This window comes from Carettochelys insculpta, chromosome 1, assembly GCF_033958435.1.
Source record: "Carettochelys insculpta isolate YL-2023 chromosome 1, ASM3395843v1, whole genome shotgun sequence".
NCBI lineage: Eukaryota > Metazoa > Chordata > Testudines > Carettochelyidae > Carettochelys > Carettochelys insculpta.
The window spans coordinates 150452970-150477442 of NC_134137.1; the positions used below are offsets into that span (position 1 = coordinate 150452970).

At 42.0% G+C, this 24473-nt stretch overlaps 2 protein-coding genes across 6 annotated transcripts in view; one reads left to right on the forward strand and one right to left on the reverse strand.

Annotated features, from left to right (window-relative positions):
- The window catches only part of CTPS2 (CTP synthase 2), a 167188-nt gene that overhangs the window by 98431 nt on the left and 44284 nt on the right, over nt 1-24473 (reverse strand). For all 5 annotated transcript variants that reach the window (XM_074993581.1, XM_074993565.1, XM_074993555.1 and 2 more), the window contains exons 10-13: nt 23244-23332; nt 19053-19147; nt 14350-14412; nt 12432-12475 (exon numbers count right to left, since the gene is read on the reverse strand). In XM_074993581.1, coding sequence (XP_074849682.1) covers nt 12432-12475; nt 14350-14412; nt 19053-19147; nt 23244-23332 — 291 coding nt within the window. The remainder of the gene's footprint in view (nt 1-12431; nt 12476-14349; nt 14413-19052; nt 19148-23243; nt 23333-24473) is intronic.
- On the forward strand, nt 6485-9132 carry S100G (S100 calcium binding protein G). Its single transcript, XM_074983359.1, has 3 exons — nt 6485-6508; nt 6943-7101; nt 8912-9132. The coding sequence occupies exons 2-3, from the start codon at nt 6970-6972 to the stop codon at nt 9023-9025; spliced, it is 246 nt and encodes an 81-aa protein (XP_074839460.1). The 5' UTR covers nt 6485-6508; nt 6943-6969; the 3' UTR covers nt 9026-9132.

Genomic DNA, 24473 nt, shown 5'->3' on the forward strand with positions numbered 1-24473 from the left:
ACCCAGCTGTAGCTGAGAACAGAGGAGGTGGTTCTTTATAATTTCCTCCTCTCAAGCTCTTGAACGTACACAGCAACATCACCACCCTCCTTAGTCCTGCAGCAATTGTAGCACAGCTGCTCAGGGAGCACTGGGGCCCAGATTCTCTATGGCATTTCATCGCTGCTCTGCTTAGTGTTACAAGGCCTAAGCAACTCACATGGCTAAGTCCCATGAGCAAAAGCAATTTAGGCATGTAGGAGCCTAATTTTCATTTAAGGTCAATGGGTTTGAGAACGTGACTCAAACTGTCCCCATGAATCCCACTCTCACAAGCACCAGAATGTGGGAGTAGGAAATATGGCAGGCTCTGTGTTAGGATTTATGCAGCATCCAGGGCACAACCAGGGTGTAATGTGGCAACACCCTAACATCCCATATGAAGCTCAACATTACCCACACTGGCATCAGCTCAGCTGAGCAGAAAAACCTCATGGTGCCTCCTGTTGCAGATATGTGAGTAAAATGAACAAAAGCAAGTATTTCTTCACAAACACACAGTCAACCTGAGGACCTCGTTGTTAGAGGAGGTTGTGATGGCCAAGACTTTGAACAGAGTTTTTAAAAGAACTAGATAAATTCCTGGAGGATAGGTCCATCAATGGTGATTAGCTAGGATGAGCAGGAATGGTGTCCCTACTCTCTGTTTGTCAAGGATAGGAATGGGTGACTGGGGATAGATCACTTGATGACTACCTGTCCTGTTCATTCCCATTGGCCCACGTCGGCAGACAGGATACTGGGCTGGATGGACCTCTGGTCTGACCCAATATGGCCATTCTTATGAGTTTGTGTCTTACTGAAATGCAGATAAATGAGGGACTGCAGTTCTTTAGACAGGTAAATTCTTTGTAAGGTTTCTATAAAACAGGTTTGAGAATACAGGGATTACATTTTTAGCCAATTGTAGCAGCTGTGGGGGAGCATGTTGATTGTATTGTTTCAGGAAATACTATGAGATAACCACTTTTCAGTACATTCTCTTCCCCAGGGTGGTGCCTCATACAGTAGCGTGAATACTAAGTTTAGAGAGTTTTACTGTACTAACAATCTAGCTGTCAAGGCTGGACACTCCATGGGCACCTGAATCAAAGGCCACACATGAGGCAAGATATCCCAGCATAAAAAGTCAGCTTTCACTGAATTGTTCATCACTGTAGCAACCACACCTTGTATATAACATTACACAAGCATCACAGCATAATGAGGGAGCACCTAGAAGAAACTGCGTCTGACAGCCAACCAGGACATTATTCATCAAATTCTATTCAGCAAGATGAGACCTAAAGAACCCTGGCACATCAGCAGAGATTCCACGGACAATTGTAACGACAGAAGCACATCACCTGCTCTACATGTAGACCAAATGCAGCAAGCTGCTCTCCTCTCTCTCCCGCTACGTCCCCAGGCTGAGCTTCAGTGTACTCTGACCCCTAAAGTTTGTTTTTGTTTTGCGGAGCATCACTTCCCAATGGCTGCTAGGTTTGGGCATGTAAAGTGCCATCTGTGCATCCCCTTTGATCGGCACTGCAAACTGCAGACTGTGTGCCATACACATCAGCACAGTTGTTCCACTCCAGAAATGGCAATGTACTCGGTATTTTGCCTCACATGGGCTGTAACAAACCACCCACCCACCCACTCCCCTTCCCCACACACACAGTGGTATTTCAGGTTTGTGGGCTCTCCCTCAGACCAGTGGATAAATACAGTCATGTCATTAGTCAAGAAGGCTGAGTGCTGACCCACAGCACAGTGATAGCATGCACAGGTAAAAACAATGAGGGAATGACTAATGCTGATTGCAACCAACGAAATACGTGTAATGCTGTACCACTGCCCTCCCAGTCAGAGGAAAGGCATTCCAGCCCAGCTTTCATTCTTACTTTTAACACCTGGGTTCCCACAATTGACATTTATCTTATTTGCTGGTTACTATATCCAGTGGTTCAATCTGATTCAAAGCCATACTACACTCTTGCTGACCTGAAGTTACACGTGTCCTTTTATTTTACCCCCAATACTGCATTAGACATCTTCTGCACACCTCCTAGCAAAAAGATTTCATAGGCTATAGATGTTTTCCAGTTCCGAGTAAGAATTTACACTTCTCTTCATTATGTTTATTCATGAAAACAACAGCTCATTTGAGGTATTTGCAGTGTGTGTGACCACCATATGTCTCATAAACAGAGGATCTGAGTTTATGCCATGTACTCTAAGACACCTGGCCTGCTCTGCAAACTTTCCCTCTAAGCACGAGCATGCAGAATTAAACTGACTAGATCCCTAGAGCTCTGGAAGCTACTGATTATACACAAGTTGCATGCCAATAAAAAAAAAGTAAAGGTTGCCAAAAAAAAAAAAAAGTTAATTACCATTTCTTCACATTTGTAATCTAATTCATTTTGGTTGTTCCCTACCATCTTTTGTGTTTGTAAATATTTTAAGAAGCGAATTTACAGGGAAGAATACTCACATAAGCAGACAATTTTAAGGGAATTTTGACTTTGTAAACATGACCCTGTAAAGTGACAGTCCTTGTGGCACCTACAGGGATATGAGTATGAGTATCAAATGAATCTCCAAACAGATTGAAAACACATGATCTGCCCAGCTCAAGAGTGTTAAATCCCGTTTCTGTTAAAAAAGTATAATTGCCAGAAAAGTCATTTAGACTCCATGATTCTTGATAACATGGTTTCTCTGCCACAGAATAGACAAGATTAACCCATAATGAATTGCATTATACATTACAGACACAAGTTACACACTTAAAAACTAGGGAAATACAACCTAGATGGAGCTACTAGAAAGTGGGTGCATAGCTTGATAACAAGCTGAGAGGCAGTATTTTGCAGGATAGGATTATAACCCAAAATGATCTGAACAAACTAGAGAAATGGTCAAAGGTAAACAAAATGAAATTAGGACAACTGCAAAGTACTCCACTGAGGAAGGCAAATCAGTTTCACACATACAAAATGGGAAATGACTACCTAGGAAGGAGCGCTGGGGAAAGGGATCTACAGTTCATAGTGGACCACAAGCGAAATATGACTCAACAGAGTAAAACTTTCACAATAAAAAAGGAAACATGACTCTGGGACACAGCAGAAATGTTGTAAGCAGGACATGAGAAATGATTCTTCACCTAAGGCCTAATGAGCATTGAGTAGAGGGGGAGTATGGTGTCCAATTCCAGGTACCACACTTCAGGAAAGATGTGGACAAATTCGGGGGTGGGGGGTCCAAAGAAGAGGAACAAAAACGATTAAAGGTCTAGAAAACACAGTCTATGAAGAAAGATTGAAAAAAATGGGTTTGTTTAGTCTGGAAAAGAGAAGAGTGAGAGGAAACATGATAACAGCTTTCAAAAGCTTACTGAATCACCCTGACAGGGAGCTTGAAAAGGCAGTTATAAGGAGGAGTGAGGAAAAGTTATTCTCTTTAGCTTCTGATGATAGTACAAGAAGCAGTGAGGTTAAACTGCAGCAAAAGAGGCTTAGGTTGGACATTAGGACAAACCTCCTTTCAGGGTGATTAAACACTGGAATAAATTGCCTCAGGAAGCTGTGGAATCTCAATTATTGGATATTTTTAAGAGCAGGTTAGAAATATCTGTTGGTCTAGATAGTGCTTGGCCCTGCCATAAGTGCCAGGGACTGGACTTGATGACCTCTTGAGGTCCCTTCTGGTCCTATGATTCTATGGTTATCCCTCGCACTCTAAGAATGCACCACAACTGGACCTCCAGGAAGGCAGCAGTTTACCGTAGTACTATGATATGATACCCAGTAAACTCTTTCATATCCGGCATTCTATCATCTGGCATTTTATAACCGGCATTTTAACCATAAGTAAATTTTAGTTATGTTTTCCATAAGTACAGTATAGTGAAAGTAAACATAAATAAATACAGCAAATACACTGTAAGTTTACAGTGTACAATATTATTATTGATGGCAAATAAAGTACTCTGCATACAGTTTTGTTTGTTTCTTAATCTCTAATATGTTTTTTCTTTAGTGTTCTGCATTGCTAGGTATACCTCTCTTTTATCCAGAATATTTGAATATCCAGCGACCTCCCAGTCCCAGTGATGCTGGGTATGAAAGAGTTTGCTGTATGTACCAGGATGGCACGTGAAGAAAAATGTTATCAGGAGCCAGTACAATGTATAAGGGACCTTCAGCACCTCTGAGTTCATTTTTACCAGTTTGAAGTACTTTTTCTACTGTTTTGAACTGCTGATTATTGTGTGTGTAACATTTCTTGACTACGTATGTTGGAGAATTGTAAATAAAAACTGAAAATAAAAAACTATTAAAAATGAGGCCTGTATTTTAAATATGGACAACGTCTTGGACTGTATTATAGCTGTTAGCCATACACTCTTACACTTGTGTTACACTTCTTTAACGTTCTTCTAGATCAGGGCAAAGAATGTGTTTTATAACAAAATTGTATGTGTTAAGGGTAATCCATAGTGCTTGCTTAGTTGTTTTACATTCAGCAGTAACACAAGGAACATACAGGCCTGTATCCTGTAAGACACCAGCTTAAGCAGGTTAGCGTATGTATAACCAAGCATAGTACACCTGTGATCCTTGGCCATAGATAAATGGCCTGACAGTTACCCCCCAAATTTTGGAAAACTAGGAATAACTGGCTCAATAGCAGGAGTTAAGTACCAGGCAATCTCACAAATGCTGAAGTGATACAGGTATTAGACTTGGATATTTAGGATGGAATTGTTGGCATCTGTCTAACCAAAAAGCTTGTTTGAGACACATGTGGCATGTATGATATTGAGTTAAATGGCAATAGTCTAATCTATAGGGATAAATGAATTCTTATATTTTGAGGGCGAGAAAGCTGGATGTGGATATGAAAAGCTGGGCATTAGAATGAGCATTCATGGCATCGTTCAGTTTGCGTAATAGGTCAGACCACCCTGTGGAGGGGTAACAGGGAGGTAGCCATGTTAGTCTGTATTCTAACAAAACAAAACAGTAGTGATGTAGCTTTTTGAAGACTAACAAAATAATTTATTAGGTGATGAGCTTTCATGGGACAGACCCACTTCTTCAGATCTGTAGCATTTCCAGCACAGACTGACAGTTAATATAGCATAGAGATCCAAAAAATGAAATAAAAACTGACAAATCAGACACGTGGAACTGAAGTGGGGGGTGAGAAGGAGAGATACTAAGTGTCTTGTCAGAGATCATTACAAATATCAAAGGAAGGGAAACAGGACTGTTTTGCCCTGCCCTCAGTGTGAGTCTTTGCCTCCCACCCGCCAGGCTCCTTACAAAGTATTGAGCATGTTGGTTTTAGTTCTCTGAAGCCTAGTTCTGGAACAAGAACCCTCTCGCCCCCCACCCCGGGCCCATTAAGCAGGATGAATTGGCAAGCAATAAAATTATGATTAATCATTAAAAATGATCAAGCAACATATGTTTTGGAAACAAAGGTTTATGTATATCAAAAAAAACCCTCTCTATTCAGCAGCTTCTCCAGGTTAAGGCTATGTCTACACTACCAAATAAATTCAATGTTATTAAACCTGATTTTATAACTCTGGGTTTTATAAATTCGATTTTCAGTATCCTCACTTCCCCAGAAAGTTGAGTTAGTGCCATCACACAGAATGACCTAACATCGACTGTTGCAGCACTGCATTGTGAGACCCTATATCACAACACTCCCAACCCCACATTATGCAGCCTCCCCCTGGGCCCTGCTGTGCCCCCACCACTGGCAATGCTCACCCTGCTGCCTGATTCCCAGGTCCCCGCAGCTTGGGGGAGCCGGAAAACTGACCAGCGCTGCTACGTCTGGCTCATGGGAGCTGGAAGGCAGTTGCAGTTGGGAGCCAGGTGAAGCAGTGCCACTCAGCTTCTGGAGGTTAATGAATTCAATTCAAAAGACATTACACACCAGCCTTCATTCAAACTTTTAAATTCAAACTTGACCCTACATCTGGCTGGTTTCAATGATGTTATGATATTAATATAAGTGCTCCCTACATCAAGTTAATGGTATTTACAGTGAAGACAGTAATTGGGTACAATCGAGCTAAAGGCCTTAAATTCGAATTTATTGGGGAGTATAGATGTAGCCTAACTCTGAGTGGATGTGGCAGGAGTTGAAAACTAAAGCACACAATCTGCAGGGAGAAAATACCTGCAGAAAAGACTTTACCATCTAAATGTGTGGGCTGAAGCTTATGGTGCCCCTTCAGTAGTAAAATTATGTTCCTGGTGTCTTTTTGGTACAGCACAAAGACATATCGTTTGATAACTGAAGCTACACAGTTAAAATTAGTGTCCTGTTTTTAATGAGACATGAGAAATTTCATCATCAGGGTGGAGTGGGAACGTGCAGACTATAAAGGTTGTCCCAACCCCACAATTCTCACTCCTGCTGGATTCTGTAAGCTGTTGTGGGCTTCCTGAGCCAGGTAAGAACAACAGAAATTTGTACATGTTTAAAATCTCTCATGTTAATTTTGCATTTTCTTTTGGAGGTGGGCTGAACCCCATACACTGAGGAAACAGTCCACTATATCTGTGAGTTAACAAGTATAACTATTCACAGCTGAGCTGTTAGTGCAAACAGAATTGTGACCCCAATTGGAAAAATACTAGACCAATCGACATACCTAGATATTTCAATATATTAGAAGGGGTTAACATTTTCACCTGTTGATAACTGCTTGGTTTAACATAACCACTTCTAATTCTTAAATTGCATTTATATCAAGCAATCGTTATTTATACCAGCTGCTTCTCCTCTTCATCCAAAATAAACTTATGACATCCAAAATGAAATCCATTACTGACTTTTTTTCACTTTTGAGCATTTGACTATAGGGCTTTGTTTTTGTTTTCTCAGTTATTCTGCAAGAAAATAATCAGAAACATGGACAGTTTATTCAAAGACAACCTTTTAAAGCACTTCACCGAATATGCTTTGAAGGAGGGTAGTACCAGTCTGCTGTCCCTTGGTGGCATGAAAAGCTTGATTCAGAATCAATTTTCACAGTATGTGAAGGTAAGTGTAGCCCAAGCAACTTCAAATGTGCTCTCTGTAGAACGTATGGGAAAAAATGTAATTATAGCCACAGCCTTATGCTCCAGTTGACTACAATCCAAAGTCAAGTGAAGTCAAAGAGAAACTTTCAACTGATGTCAGTGGGCTCTGAGTCAGCACTATGTGGTACATGTTGCTTTTTCAATCATGACCACTGTACCTCAGTGAGTCTATGCTACTGCTTTCTCACCCCATCTCTGTGATGTTGTCTAAACTCAATTTACCTACATTACAATGAAAACCTAGTCATAATGAAGCCCTGCTGCAGTGATATGTTCAAGAACTTCTTGCGTGTTTGGTTGCACTGGGTCCCCTGGCTTTTGCACCTGGGGACATTTTCATTTCTTGATAGTCCGACTGGGGGAATGTTAACTATTCCTTAGGAATGCTCTTCTATAGTGAAAGATGAGAGGAAGACAACTACTCACACTGTTCAAAGGACTGATGTGTCACTGATAACAATGTTAGCAGACTGCAGGCACTGCATTACTAGATTAGCAAATATAACAATTCCTCCTCACCCCCATACTTACAGGAAGATCTCATATTAGCAGCAACACTTCCCTAGTAACTTTAACAGTCAGTCTAAAGCAGTGGTTTTCAACCAGAGTGCTGCTGTGTCAAAGTGTGCTAGGGAAATTTCATCAATTTCTCCTACCCGTCCTTCTTTGCAGAGCCAAGGGTTGGGGGGGGTGGGCAATTGATGAAATTTCACTGCTGTCTTAGATAACAGTGCCCCAGCTGGGGGCTCAGTCAGCAAGGCTGCCTAAGTCCCAGCTGGTGCGGCATCATCAATTTCCCTCCTGTGGCTTTGCAAAGCCTCTGCAAGGGGAAACTGACAACCCCGAGCCAGCTGGGAATCAGAAAGGTGATGCTTGTGGCCCCAGTTGGCTTGGGGTCATCAGTTCCCCCAACCTGGCTCTGCAAAGAGCTGAGGAGAGGGAAAATTGACCAATCCTGCACCTGCTGGCAGCTCAAGCAGCAAGGCTGCCTGATTCCTAGCTCACTTGTGGTCGGTCAATTTCCCCTCACAGAGGCTTTGCAAAGTGGCTGCTGGGGGGAAAACTGACAAACCCTGGAATGGCAGGGGGATCAAGCAGTCAGGCTGCCTGATTCCTGGTTGGCTTGGGGTTGTCAATTTCCCCTCACAGAGGTTGCATTTACACTACAATGATCTTCCAAAAGATGATCTTCCAAAAGATCTCTTCTTGTGAAAGAGCGCGTCCACACACAAAAAAGCAGACTGAAAGATGGAGCTGCACTTTTGATAAAGCGTGTTCACACAGCCCCCGCTCTTTCGAAAGAACAGGCCAGGGATCGAAAAATCTGGCATCAGGACTGTTGTTTCGAAAAGGGCCTGTGAAAAAGCTGCATTCCTTCGATTTCAGATTGAAAGAGCACATTTTGTGTGTGGATGTTCCATGTGTTCTTTCAAAAAAGGGCCTGATTTTCTGAAAGAACTTGCTAGTTGTAGACATGGCCAGAGGCTTTGCAAAGCTGCTGCTGTGGGTGGGAACTGACAAACTCTGCATCTCTGTGACAAGATGTGGCTGCCATCTTCTGTAACCATAGTAAACATAAGTCAATGAGACATTTATGAGCAGTCGATTCAACTGAAAAAGGTGGGTGTACTGTGGAGTTGTTTGCCTCATTGAAGTGTGCTGTGTTACTGAATTATGCACTCTGTTTCTTATCAGGAAATGTTTATGACTAGTGAGTTTTTTTTTACTTAACTATTTTAATTTTGTAAATTATTTTCCTATCAATACAGGACACATTTTCTCTTGACACCATAATTAAATCTATGGACAAAAATAATGATGGGAAAGTCACCTTCGATGAATTTGCATCTGTTATGGGCCGTTTAAGTGGCCTAGGCCAGTAAGACAAAAGGAGAAGGATCACCATGAGCAAAGGAAGAGAGAAAAATCCTAATGGTCATAAAACCTATATATATATTTTTTACAGATTTACTACTGTTATAACATTATAAGCAGATAAAGATTTTCTTTAGTGTAAAATAAGCAGTCTCCTTGTACTTCATTTTCTATACACTGATTATTAACGTACTCTCAGCAAGTCCTCTTCCCAGCTCTCTTAGAATTAACTGATTTTTATTTCATGCTTCAAAAACCTAATATAAGGAAGTGACCTTTATGTAGCTCGTGTTTCCTGTATGTTAAAGAGCTATCCGCACTTAACAATTTAAATTCATGTTTTCAGAAGGAATATATGGCCAAGTACATTACTGTCAGTCTACCACTCCCTGTAGGGATTGTTTATAACAGTCTATTAGTTAATTCAGTTTAAGTCTGGAGACATCTCAATATAGTAAAGTATCTGACTGTATAGATTTAAAATGCATGTGTTAAATACAAACTTATCAATATTCTATTTACTATTTTAAAAATATTTTCCTCAATAACATGCACAAAATATAGCTAAAAAAACCCTGCTCTTGGGTGATTCAAAAAAAAAATCTGCCTTATGACAGACAGCTGAAAGTAAAAAGGTTCCAAAAATTTACTTCACTATGTACATTTTTAAAAGTAACATTGTACTCTGTTTAGCGAGCAACATTGACCACAACTACGAGACAGACTTGGATTGCAGTCTGTGCAATGGTGTCGGTTTTGCTGTTGAAATCCTTTCATCCATACAGCTAGCACCAGTTCTCATTCTAGAGACCTCTTTGCTAAAAATGAAACTCCCCAACACCTTTTCTTTAAGGGAGGGATGACCTTCTAATGGTCCAATCCTGAAAGGTACTACATGTCTTCAACTCCCACTACAGAAACTGGATGTTGAAAGTGCTTCACAGCAAGTTTCTCAATCATGTCCTAAATTAGGAACTTACATGGCAACAAGTTAGCTGCAGAGGCCAGAGGAGACATATTTCTGTTGGTTCAGATCCTAATTCCGGTCAGCCTCAGAGAAGGGACATTTTCTATACTTTTAAAAAGAATGGATTTGAGGCTGTCCTGAAAAATGTTGAGAGAGAGAATACTCTAAAAGAAGGGAAATTTCAGTCTTTCAAAAAAGTGATGACATTTTTCTGATTTGCTTGTACACATACAACTTCTGAAGTTTGCTTTTTTAACATTTGTTTTATATACAAATTACAATTTATGCACAGAAAACACTTAACCTCTTTGAGTAAACTTAGACCTTGACTTCAAGTAAGTGTAAGTTTTGATCTTCTTAATAAATATTTAAGCATACTGATTCTTCTTTTCAACACAAGCCCAATTAGCCTTGGAGCATCAGTCCCCTCTATTACCCCATACAGCTCTACAGTCATGGGAAGAGTATAATCAGGTGCCCACATCAAACAAAGTTACTTTTGCACATTAAAACATTTGCAATTTTTTTAGATTCTCTTTTAATCCTTTCAGCATGTGGCCTGCATCAGAAAATTCTAGCATCTTAGTAATTGCTATTGGCACTATTACTTATCTTATTGAGAAGAAAGTAATGAAACACAGAGAAATGAAATTAAAAAACACGCCAAGTCCATAAGAAGGATAAGCATCTGGTTTGAGAACTAGCTTAGGTACTGCGAAAACTGGGTTCAAATCTCTATGCTACCACATATGCCCTCTGTGACCTTGGGCAAGTCACTTGACCTCTCTGTACCTCAGATTCCCATCTCTATAACAGGGATAAGAACACTTTTAGTACCTCAAAGGGATGTTGAGAGACTAAATTAAATATTGCGAAGTAAAATACACTATCTAAAATAGATTACACTTAAGTAACTAATGTTTCTTGGCGAAAACAAATACTATTTTGAGCAGTTTATTTTTGGCTAAATATAAAGCATTTTCATACGGCTTGTTTTTATTTCAATTCTGGCCACGAGCCATCGGCCGAACCTGGTAAATACTTATGTACATGAGGAACTTTATACGTGCAAGTAATCACACAGAATTTAACAGAATTACTCTGTTTGCAGAAATTATCGAGTGGCTTCTCAGCGCTAATATATCAACTGTATATTATGGTTCCAATACTGCAACACTTACAGACTAGCTTAGCCAGTGTAGCGCCCCCCCCTCCCCCCGATTACCCATGGAACTCAGCAGGAGTACTTATGTGCACAAATGTACTCCTGGGTGTGTCAGTAGGATCAGTGCCAAATAATGTTCTTGTAACCACACTGAATAATGGAACAAGATGAAATAGATGAATAATAATTGAACGGCTATAGATCAACAACAGAGTAGGAAACTCCCTTGCCTAATTATGCATTAGTTACTCTTCAAGCAAGTCAAGTCATAACACTTTCCTCTTCAACTTTAAAAGCAAAAGTCTCAAAAATCTTCACAGTGCTAAAAATCTTTGACCAAAACAGTTTCTGTGCAGTCTATTAAAGCAATATCGCTTAGGCCATTATAGTTGAGAGGACACATTTAATTAATTGTGATGTCAGTTCTGATTTTATTGTAATTCTTGTGATATTTTGCTGCTTTTCTGAGCTGTAACTCCTTGAGAAAGCTTCTAGCCTTCTTAGTTGCTGAGAAAAGCTGGAAAACAAACCTTTAAAAGTTCAAATCTCAGAAGCCAAATAAAAAGAACCTCAACTTTATTATTATTTTCTAAAAATAAATCTCCTGTGCTAGAAATTGCAAACTTGGCTTACCACATTCAGCTCATGATTTTTGAACAGAGATTGGCAATACTATTATATTAAAAAAAAAAGACACAAGAAATTTAGGGTTCTACACCTGCCCCCAAGAGCCCTTGCCTATTGGCATTGTTCAGCAATCATATGGTCTTACTTTTAAATCCTCGATCAATTTTCTTCTTCTTTAGGACAGTCCCATCAAACACACAGCACAGAAAACAGTCCTAAATAAGGACTTTTTCTCTGTGACACTAGAACAAATTTGGAAAAAAACCCCAAAAACTATCACATATAAAGTTTTACCAGTACTTTTCTTTATTTTTCCTGCAATTTTATTGCAAAAGTTTGTGTTTTGATAAGAGATCTCTCCTACCACATAACTTCTTGTTAGTTTCACTTTACAATAACATATTATAATCCTTATCCTGTAGTTTTATCAATCTGTGGCTATCAAAATTACTCTGATATAAAAATCAGCATTATATCTTCATTATTCTTATATCTTCATTATAGTGATGAGTTGCTATTTAAACAATAAATATGCCGAACATGGATAGCAGATCTCTCTTCAGGTCACAGCCCATGAAGAAGATACACAGCCTTTCATCTAGCCAAGGCAAATAAGGGGTTGTAAAACACACAGAAGAGACAAATCAGTACTTACAACAGCGTATTTTGTGTTTGGGTCAAACTCTGTAGAATTTGCATCTGGAACATAAAAAATTCAGAATAACCATCGTACACTTGCGTCATCCTAGATGCAGGGCTCTCAAACTTCACTGCCCCATGACCCTCTTCTGACAACAAAAATTACTACAAGTTGAACCTCTCTAGCCCAGCACCCTCGGGACCTGACTGGTGCCAAACAAGAGATTTTACCATACCATGGGAGGTCAATATTGTGTAGCAGCATTACCAACATTTCCAATGCTTAGTGGGCTGCTAGAAGACAGTTAGGGGTAAATTACAGCAAAATAGCAGCACAGAACAAGAGAGCCAGGACTCGCGGCTGTAAACAAACTTTATGGGACCATGGGAAACTTGGCCACCCCCATAATAAGTGGTCATCTGGCTAACTAAAATCATGCTGGATTATGGATGTTGCTGGATGAGACATTGCTGGACTAGAGAGTTTCAACCTGAACACAACCCCAGGAGGGGCTGAGCCTCAGCCCACCTAAGCCCAGATGCCCCGGGTGGCAGAGCCAAAACTGAGAGTTTCAATCCCAGGTGAGGGGCCTATAACCCCAGTCCCACCGCCCAAGACTAAGGCCCTTAGGCTTTGACCCCAGATGATGGCGCTTGGGTCCTAGGCCCCAGAAAATCTAATGCAACCCCCTTAAAACAGAGTCATGATCAGTGTTCCCTGTGAGCTGAGCACTTGGGCAGCCACTCAACAGAGATTCATTTACTCCGCACACGGATGGCAAAAATTAGAGGGAACATGGGTTGCGACCCACTTTGTGGTCTATCTTTTGTTAGCTTGTCAGGCTATATTGCATCCTGAGGTACAGTCTTGGAAAGGAGCATGAATAAAGTGTAACATCCCCTGGAGCAGCCTCTGCAAGCACAATGCCACAGAGAAAGTCTACAGGTTGAGATGAGGACTCAATGGAACATAATGATGCTAGCTCTGAGTAGTGGGGTAGGGTAACTGCCCCAAGCAAATGCTTCATATATGAGACAGCTATGTACTCAGTATGGCTAGCTCTTCTTCCTGCTCATACCACTGCAACTACGCTCTATTTTTTGTGTGCCAGTTAGATCAGAGCTAGCTTCGGTATGTCTTCACAAGGTGGGAATTACATCCCCATCTTGAAGTATAGACACACTTGTAGAGACTCAGCAGAGTCACACTGCCTCCCCTGCTATCTACTTGTTCCTGAAAGTAACAATTTACTGCTAACCTAAACTAGCACTAAACTATTATCCACCCAGCACTTATCTGGCCACTTTGCCCAGTAAGTAACGGGATGGAGCCAATGCTCTTCCCATTACGCACCACTGCCCAATCACCTGCTCAAGGGAGAGAGTATGCAGGTGAGCTGCCCAGTTTACTCCTCTGCTCCTGAAACCATGACCTTAGTAGCTGCCCAGGGGCAGAAAGGGAGTTCTTACTCCCTTACACAAGCACACAGTCCATCTTACAATCTAGGTCTTAGAATTTATTCGCATTGATCTAAACACGAGTGGGCTAAATGGGCTCCAGGGCAAGATGGGAGGGAAACCTCGTTCCCCACCCCTGGAAGGAGCAGGGCCAAGGGGAGAATGGGTGGGGCCTTGGGCACTCAGGCCTTAGTGCCACCAGGATGGTGGTACTGGGCCCCCCACCCTCCTTCTGAGCCACGCGCAGTGGTAGAGCAGCATAGCCACAAAACTTCAAAGGGGCCCAGAGCTCTGCCACTGCCAAAGTAGCAGCAGTGGCAGCCACAGCTCAGGCCCCTGTGAAACACTGGGTCCCAGGGCAACTTCCCCCTTTGTCTCCCCCACCCCCCAAGCACTGCTAAACACATAGCGCTAATAATATAAAGAACAAGCTTTTTCCTAAGTGAAGCAAATCCATATTGGAATCCTGAACTCACCTTTCCAGTTTAAGCAGTTTCTGGCAAACTCCACCACAACCAGCTGCATCCCCAAGCAAACTCCTACAAAGAAGAGAAGAGAAGAGAAGAGAAGAGAAGAGAAATTTCATGCAAAAGAATTCACAAAGTAGCTTCAATTCAGCTTTCCGATTACCCACAGGTTTGATTTCTGGATAACCAGTTTGTTTTTACAAACCCATGAACAATTCCCATTCTGGCAATCCTAATGACTGGCTGACTAAAAAAGTGCAGATGAAATCTGACAGTCGCTCTGGAAAAGGAGCGGGGAACTATTTTTGGGTTGGGGGCCGCTGACCCAAAGAAAAATGTAAACCAAGGCTCAGGGCTTCCCACAGGCCAGATCAAATCTTCTAGGTGGCTGGGGAGGGAACAAAAATGAGGGGTTCGGGGTTCAGTGTATAGGAGGGGACTGACAGAGATCAGGATGGAGGTGTGGGGTCTAGCTGGGAGGAAAGGTGCAGGAACAGGCAGAAGGTGGAGAGACAGGGTGGGAGGGACGGTGCAGGAACAGGCTGACGGCCCAGTGTGGTGGTGAGTGGTCTCGACAGACAGTAGGGGTAGGAGCAAATTGGGTGACTGGAGTCTGGGCGGAAGGCGGACTGCAGATGCTTGCTGAGGGTGGGGGGACTGGGTGGGAGGGAGGATGCTGGAACAGGCTGAGGGCGGGGAGTCTGGAAGAGGGGAGGGTGCTGAAGCAGGTTGAGGGTACAAGGTGTGGGGGTGGTCTGGACAGATGGCAGAAGCAGGAGTGGACTGGCGATGGTGGGTCTGGATGTGAGTGGGGGTACATGAGCAGGGTGGGGGGTCTGGGCAGGAAGGAGGGTGCAGAAGAGATCTGTGGTAGGGGGTCAGAGGGTGCAGAAGCATACTGGTAAATGGGTGGAAAGGAGGTGCTTGAGGGCAACAGGTGGGGCTCTTTCCTGGCGCAGCTCCCTGGGTACATACATGTCTCCGCGCCATCCGCCACTCCCACTACCCCTCCCCCTGCAGTGCTCCCAGCCTGGATCTGACCTGTAAGCCATAGGTTCCTCACTTCTGCTCTACAATATTCAGGCTAATAATGTCCTTAGAGTCCTACTAAATACTTGTTTTAAAAAAAATGTTAAATGTTATGTGACTACTAGGGATAGGGTGTAGCTGATAGTTGGGGTAGGTTCAGGTCCAAGATTTTGCCTGGGCCCATCACTAAGTATCTAGCCAAAGAAATCACCGTGCAGCTTAGATTGTAAGCATGTCAAGGCAATGACCACATTTTCTTATGTCTGCACAGCAGATGGCTGAAATCCTAACTGGACACTACTATAATATAAATGTGCAATTAAAAGTAATTAAAAGCAATACACACAACCAGACAAAACGCACGTTTAAAGGGATATTTTCTTCTGATACGTGGAGCTAAAATTATAATATTTCTAATTTGTTATTCTTCAAAATAATGACACTAAATCACATGTGAAATCTATGAATTAACTAAAGTGAGTTTAAGGTCTTTGAGGCAGTGCCTGTCTTTTTGTTCTGTGTTCATATAGCACCTCTCACAACGAATACATGATTAGGGCTCCTGGGTGATACTGCAAAACAAACATCAATTAATAAAGTCAGCACCTTTAATGTATAACTTGAATGTTGATTCAAGTTACAGACCACTTAAATTTAATGAAGCCCAGGCAACCAGGGTGGCTAAAAATCAATAATATTTAAAAAAAAAAAAATCCTTTTTATTTAAATCTTTTTTATGTCTTTTTAAAAATCATCAATAAATACTAAATTTCTCATTTAAAATAACAAACATGCTACACTTACACACTCATAAGATGAATTAATGGCTCCAATCTGTCCAGCCTAACAACTAGCTCTTCCTTCTTAAAAGTTCAGGGCTTTGAACTTCTGTTTCTCAGAAGACTAAAAGGTAAACATGCAAATAAAGACATATGCTGGATTGTTTTTGGTATGTGCATATCTGATGGCAGATCTTGGCCAAGGGCAGCAGAGTTAGTTAAGACTTGTCTTAGAGAGACAACATATAGAAAAGGACAGATGCAGCATAGAAGGGAACAGTGGAGTGGACTGTAAAGAAAAAGGGAAGAAATCATGCAGCGCATACAGAGCTTCCTATATTCCCCCACCCTTTTGCCACAGAAATATTGCAATGGCTTCTGGACCTAAGAGAAACAGTCTGGGAATATTCTGGAGAAATTCATTCCCTGGGTGAAAAAGGAAAACGTGTCAAGTGTAAGCTATGCAAGAAGATGAAGCAGGGCCTAGACTATGTCTACAATATGATGTAAATTTGATAGCATTAAAATTGATTTATCACACAGAGTTCTATAAATTTGAATTTGACTATCCTCACTTCCCCACAAAATCAACTTATTGCTGCCACACTAAATGGCCAAACGTCGACTGCTAACAGCAGTAAATTGTAGGAAGCTATTCCACAGTTCCCTCAGCCCCATAGCATCCAGGGTATTTTCACCGGTGCAGTATGGGAAAACAATAGCCGCAAGTCGTTCTGGGTATGTGATATCATCCCACATTGCACTGCTCTCATTCCCCTCTCATGGAAAGCAAACAGCCATTTTTTCAGCTTGAAATAAGTAGAAGTAGGGAATCCCAGGTGAAGGAAAACCAAATAGCTTGGCTTCAGAAGGTGTAGTACACCAGGTAGGGGACTGTCATACTTCCCTGGGATCACCCAGCTGTCTGTGTCATCTCAACTGGCCTTCCAGCCACTTTTCTCCCCCTTGAAAGCACCGTTACCTGGGAAGAATGATATGGTGTCTAGCTGATAAGCCAACTTGTCCTCCAGGCATGGGACTGCCATATCCAGGCCCCCACACACATTCTATAAGGGATGTTGTTGTGTGGGGGGTTATCAGTTGAAGGGCCAGTTGAAAAGCTCCCTACAGTGTGTTTCTCAGGTGGGGGAGCCAGCCTCCACAGTCAGTCAGTCAATGGGAGCTGCCTCCCCATTCTCTTAGGGATGTCATGGGGTGGGGGTTACTAGTTGAAGGGCCTGTTGAAATGGTCCCTTCCCCCCACCCTGGAGAGAACAATCCCCCAAAATCTTTGTGGTGGAGGGAGACCTCCCTGCAGTGACAGCAAGGCCCCTGAAAATCTTTGCTGCAGGGGGAGACCTCCCCCCACTGACAGCAAGCCCCCCAAAATTTTTTCCACCTCTGGAGCCCTCAACTACATGCTAGCCAGGACATGGGGCTGTCTGGCAGCATGGTCTGCACCACACCACAGGCACGTGCTTTTATTCAGACAGGGGCTGGCTGCGTGATGTGGCTGGGTGCAGGAAAGACTCCGAATGCATGCATGATGCCCATGGCGGGGTGGGGGAGGATGCCCTTGTACAAATGTGAACTGCAGAAAAGAAGTTTCTCGGCCTCTCATACAAACACAACCCCCACAGCCTAGCCACCACGTGGTGCAGTGGGGCAGGGGCTGGGGGAAAAAAAATAAAATAAAATAAGCCTCGGCCTCTTCTGCTATATCCAGTGCAAGGAAGATGTCATCACTCTGTGTTGGGGCTATTTTAAATGGGTAGATAGTAAAGAAGGAAGTTACTCAGCCTCTCATACAAGCATGACCCCACAACCTAGCCACCACGGGCTTTTGGTGCAGAATTTAAATTTGCAGTCTTCTTGTTATTTAATTCCTGAGCACCTGGAGAGCAGCGGAAATGAAAGCAGCCAGAGCGGACAACCATGGGGCATTGTGGGATACACACAGGACACCTCTGGAGGCTAATAAAGTCGATTTAAAGACATGGCATTTCCACAATAGCCTTAATCCACATTTGACACTACGTCCAGTTGCTTTCAATGGTCCTATAATATACACCTTAGCGCTCCCCAAAATAGACCTAATGGTATTTACAGTGAAGACAGTGACATTGTAAAATCGAGCCAAGTGCCTTAAAATCGACTACCATGTTGTATGAATATAGCCCTAGTTTCAATAATGAAACATCATGAGGAAAACAGCTTATTGGCAGAATATGATACAGATGAAAGGTATAGATACGGCTGAAGAATTAAGTGGATCAACTGGTTAATAAGTTAAATAATTCACTTTGCAGTACATCATTCTTCAAGACTCTCTCTATGCCTTTTAGCATAGGTGCGATTTGACAAGTAAATTCCCAAGCCGTTTACTGTGTTGGATGTTACTAGAAAAAATGTTGCTTAGGTATGGCTTGTTTAATTAATTAACTAGGTTTAGAATCTATCACTCGTACACCATACAGAAGGCTGCAGTAAGAGAAATCTAGAGTTGCCAGTTCGCTGTCATTTTCTTGCCTTATACAACATAATACATGCCCCTTATTTTGTGATATCATGGCCACCGACCATATTGATCATGCCAAAAGTCTATTTCCTATTTTACATCAGTATAACTCAGCTTTTCCAAGGAACTCCATTCTATACTTGTTTGCTCAAACAACAAATGCCAGTGAGTTCAATAGGGTTCACTCCAAAATCAGATGCTCTCTAAGCACAGATGGTCTTAAATTTTTGGGTAACTTGATTTTAATCAATGATTTAAATCAATGTGCCCTGCACAAAACTCTGTTGTGTAGATTTTAGACCCTATTTTAACAATTACTTTAGTTTTATAAATAAACACTTTACATATCAACATCAGTTAATATTTCCTTAGTTGAAATATCTTACCAAGAAAAGGTTTTTTCTTTTTTCTTGCCCAAGAGATTGCTTGGAGTTTGCCTTCTGTTCCCCTAAATCCAAATCCACCTGGCACCAAAATGCCACTGTAATAAAATCCATACACAGAATGATTGGGGTGCAGAATAAGGATCGAAAAAGAAAGTCTCCCTGTGTCAGCTAAAGGACAGACTTCTCAGCTTAAAATTCAACAAACATAGTGCTACGGAGTGCTGAATTTTGCACAATCAAAGGTGCCAGTTTTGGATGATCTTTGATGAAGAATACACCTCATCAACACTGGACTTATTTAAAGTTTTCAAACATCCACAATAGTGTTCTAGCCAAATTCAAAAACAAGTATTTACATTCATTCTAATTAAATTCCTATACATTTAATAAGTTACAGAATTCTCCACTTCTGGATCCTAACCTACTGGGTGGCATTCCTGATGCCCTTACAAAGCTACAGAGCAAAAGTAAATAGATGTCTTATTGTAGTGGATGACATAAAATGTTCCCTTTAATTATATAGGGTGAACTGCTGGTTCCAATAATATCCCTCACAAAACTTTTACTGATTTCAATGAGGCTACTCACAGGTTAATAACTAGGCAACATGGACTGATGCTTACAAAAATTTTATGAAATTTTAGTAGTCACATGTCACTATCTTAGCAAGAGAACACATTGCCAGAGTACGTAAAGCACAGTGGTTAGGTCTCCATGGTGTTGTAGGTGTTGGTGGATCACAAGGGTGGTTTCACTGACATCAACATTGGATAGTGGGGAAGGTGCATGATGTGAGCATCTTTAAGAACTCTGGTCTGTTCAGAAAGCTGCAAAATAGAATTTTCTTCTCAGACCAGAAAATCACCATTGGAGATGTGAAGATACCAATAGTGATCCTAGGAAATCCAGCTTAACTCCTTGCTGCCCTGGCTCATAAAGCCAGGCACAGGCAGCCTGGAGTGCAGTAAGTAGCAGTTCAACTACAAGCCAAGCAAATGCAGAATGGTGGTAGAATGTGCATTTGGCTTTTTAAAAGCCAGGTCCAGGAGCCTCTTGACTCAGTTAGACCTCAGTGAAAGCAACATTCCCCTTGCAGTGGCAAACTGCTGTGTGCTCCATAATGTCTGTGGGAATAAGGGGGAAAATTTCATAGCAGCTCACCTGGCCACTAATTATGAACATCCAGACACCAGGGGAATAAGGAGAGCCCAGAGGAAGCCACTGCTAATCAGTCAGGCTTTGAACAACAGCTTTATGAATGACCAGACAGTGGACATGACAGTCATGTCTGCTGTTGTTAAGGAGGTGATCCCAGTCTGATGTGTGCTGGCCTGTAAACCCTGTAAAGCTCCACTCCCCCTGCAACACAAACAATAAAGACACTGTTTTTGAGAGTTTAATCATTTTTATTTGGGGACAAACTGAAGCACACAGCAAACAGAGTCATGGCAGGGGCTTTGGAGATGAGTAAGCAAGGGCAAGAGATGTTTTGCCATCACAGGCGAGAGAATGTCAGCCTTCTGCTCTGCAGCATTCCTGGGAGCGGAAGGATGGCCACCCTTGACTCCCTTCCCCTGCCCCACTGCATTCTGGTGCAATAAATGGGAGAGGTTAAGGAACATAGTGAGGAGAGCATGTGGTTCATCGTGGGCTACAGTGAGGCTCTGTGCTCCTGTACCAGACACCTCAGGAGACCTGCATCCTGCACCATCAGCTTCAACATCTCCTCCTGGATCTGGACCTCATGTTCTCTTGAGCACTCTTCTGTCCTCCCAATCCGCCCTCCTCTCCTCCTGTGTGGTTCTGTTAGATGCCCTGAACTGTGCCCTATCTGTGCAGGCAGCATGCATGTGCTCCAAGAGCATATCTTCCCACGTTTATTTTCTCCTTCTGATCTGTGCCAGTCTAACAGCTAGAGGGTGGGGAGCAGTGGCCAACGCACCCGTTACACACACTGTGACAAAACATAAGTGAACAACAGACATTCAGGAGATACATTTACCGTAGATAAGATTTACAACACACAAAGCAATTTCATGAAAGAGCTTCTCTGGCAAATTATAGGGATATGTTATGAACAAGGACAAATGTTTGCTTTAAGCATCCTCTGGGCACCAAGTACTATGCAGAGATCTTAAGGGAATGGCTTGACTTGGTTTGCTTCCTGTCAAGGTTAGGCAGAGATTGGGGCATCCTTCAAGCCTGTGATTGCAAAAGCAGCTTCTGCAACTGTGCACATTGCAAGGGGAAGGGGACATGGTGACTTTCAGGGCTGTGGCAGTCAGGATCACCCCTTGTCTAGAACAATGAAAGCTTCCCTTCTCCCACCAACCTGGAGAAGGGAAGTGAGGTGGTCATCCATGCATAGTAGAGCAGCTTGTGTTATCACAGCTTAATAAGCCCTCCCCTGCTGCCTCTAGGTTACAATGTGAGATATTAGCCTTCATAGACTAACACACAATGATAAGGAATGGACGCTGACTGAATGTGGGCTGGCTTGGCATGGAAAGGCGTCCTATCATGGAGGTCGGAGTAAGGCAGACCTCTCCAGAAATCTCATTAGGAGAATTAAAGACTACTTGTCTGACAGTTTTATGGAGATGTGCAGTAAGGATTGGCCCTCCATCCCCAGACATGTTAACATGCTGTTCCCAGGAGGCCTGGGCTGTGTAGGTACAGTGCCTACCACAGATCACCCAATTGCCTTAGCCCACTTGTAGCACGACGAAAAATGAGAACTCACTAGAGATGTCCTCTCTGCCAGCAGGGTCCAGCTGTGAAACGTCCTGGGAGGAGGGTGATGAGATCCACAGTTAAAAAACGTTCCTGGTTGTCAGTGAGATCAACTGCTCTGTTCACCTGCTGACCATTGTCACCCTCCTCTGTCTCACGCTCCATGTCTTCCCTGCTGTCACCAGAGGCTGCCTGAGGAATCTTCTTGGGCGATATGAATGACTCTTTGGGGACAGTGGTTGGGAGCCCCTTAGAATCCCAGGCAGCTGCTCATAGAAGCAGCATGTTTGCAGCAATAACTCACTGTTAATTTGCTTCCTTTGTCTTCTTGTACGCCTGCCTGAGCTCCTTTATTTTCACCTGGCATTTCTTGGCATCCCTGGTGTATCCTTTTTCCACCATGCCCTTTGAGATCCTGGCGCATCTGCTTCATAGCTCTGACAGCCTCATTCCCTCACACAGCAATAAGGTCCTGGATCTCCTGCATGCTGTATTCTGGAAATTATCTGTGACCCTGGGAATTCATGGGCAGATGTGCTGCTGAAGTGTGCTGCCTGCTACACTTGCCATGCTGGCCAAGCAGGAAATGAAACTGACACCTTTCTGGGCAATTTTCTGCACACCTGGAGAGAAGCGCGGCTGACAGTGGTAGCTAGAAAGGTCACATTGGGGCACTGTGGGACACCTCCAGGAGGCCAAGGATGTGGAATTTCACAATACTCTGTCTGCACTACCCAAAAGTTGACAATGCAAGGCCAAATTTGACATTACTCCTTGTGAAAAGCAAGAGTACCAAAATCAACCTTAGGAGCCTTTAAAGTCAGCAGAATGGACACTGTGATGTGGATTCATTGCTTAGAAAATTAACTTAAATTAAATTATTTCAACCTAATCGCCTAGTGTAGGCCAGACCTTAGCTATTTGATGACAAAAATAAACTACTAATATTTCAGTCACATCAGAAAAGACAGAATTTTTGAAAATGCCCAACTCTTCTAAGGTACCTAAGCACTCAGGCACATTTGAAAATCCCACCCACGGAGGCCAGAGGAAGGACTGAAGTTCTGGCCCAATATACTTTTTTCTTGCTAGCTCCTTTAGTATAATTCATTCTGGTCACAAACCATCATGAAGCCTTTTCTTCCTGTCAGCAACCAAACCAAATTCCTAAGCAAGTCTACCTGATATTGTGAATGGCTGTAAATCATTTTAGTAATAAATGTTTTGCCATTTGAGATGCACGTTAATTAGTTTGTTATTTTTACATAAAATCAAAAATATTTTCCATCATGGTTTTTACATTACAAAGTACTGAGTTGAGAAGAAAGATAAGATGTTATTGCATATTGCAATTATATAATAGACTGGAAAGATCAGTTAGTACAATTTTTACATTAAACAAAGTAACAAATCATTAAGCTCGTCTACTTAGTATACAGAATATTTGACATTGCTTACTCTGCTTTGCATAATTTTTGCCATGCCTGGTGGTATTTCACTGGGTTCTCAACTTCGGTGGAATGCTCAAGCTCTACTGAATCTATATACTAGGAACGAAAAACATATGGTCAAAATGTTATTTCATTCCACGGAAAAAGCAATATAATGTTATACTGTACAACAAACATTGATAGCATAAAACAAGCAGGCAGGCTTTTTCAATGATTCTCACAATCAACTTGCACATGAAAAATACGAGCTGAAGATCCAATCCTGCAAGGACGTCTGCAGGGGTGCTGGAACTAGGGGTGCTGCTGCATCCACTGGCTTTAAGGAGTAACAACAAACATCAAATGAAAGACTTCCATCACCAGCATCTCCACTATAAAGATTTAATCTGTTGTTATGACGTGCGCAACCTTCCACTTGGAAGTCTCTCTGTTATGTACTTTCCTCTTCCTGAATTAGTTCAAGATGGTAACTATTCCAGACTGAGTCACAAATACAATGTTTTCTTTTGGAGATTCTAGACTGGTTCCTCAGCTGATGTAAATGAGCGTGGCTCCAATGAAATCAGGAGTGAAAAGGAGGCTAGTGCAACAGTTGAGGAATGCCGAGGAATGACTAGGACTCAAAAGATCTTGGTTCAGTTCCTGGCTCTACAGAAGACTTTTTCTGTGACCTTAGATAAGTCAACTAATCAGTGTATTAATTCCCTCTCTGTGAAAAATGGGGTTAAATTGTTCCATCTCTCTCTATTTTAAGTTAATTATGGAAAGAATTGTCAAGTACTGTATGCATATACAGGGCCTAACACCATGTAGTCCCAAATTCAATTTATACAAATAATAATTAATAATACACCAATTTGCACCAAATGGGAATCTGGTCTATGATGTTTGTTTGTGCTTTGCCATTTTCTTTAATCTAAAATAAAAACCATCCACTCTGAAAGACATTTTCTCTTTTTCCATAAAAAAAAAAAGTACCAGTGGTGAATTATAGGTTTGTTTAACTGGGAGATTTAAGGTGTGAGAATTACTTTCTATCCAATATTTTCTTAAGTTCTGAAAGATGCAACAACAAATATAGCTACACACCATTCTTATGAACAAATCTTATGCTTTATTGTTTTACGTTGCTGACAAAACACCAGCTAATTGTACATTTGAAATGAATTCTGCTTCCATTGCCAAATATACAGCATCAGCACGTTTATAGTTATCTGAACATTAACGATTTCATCAT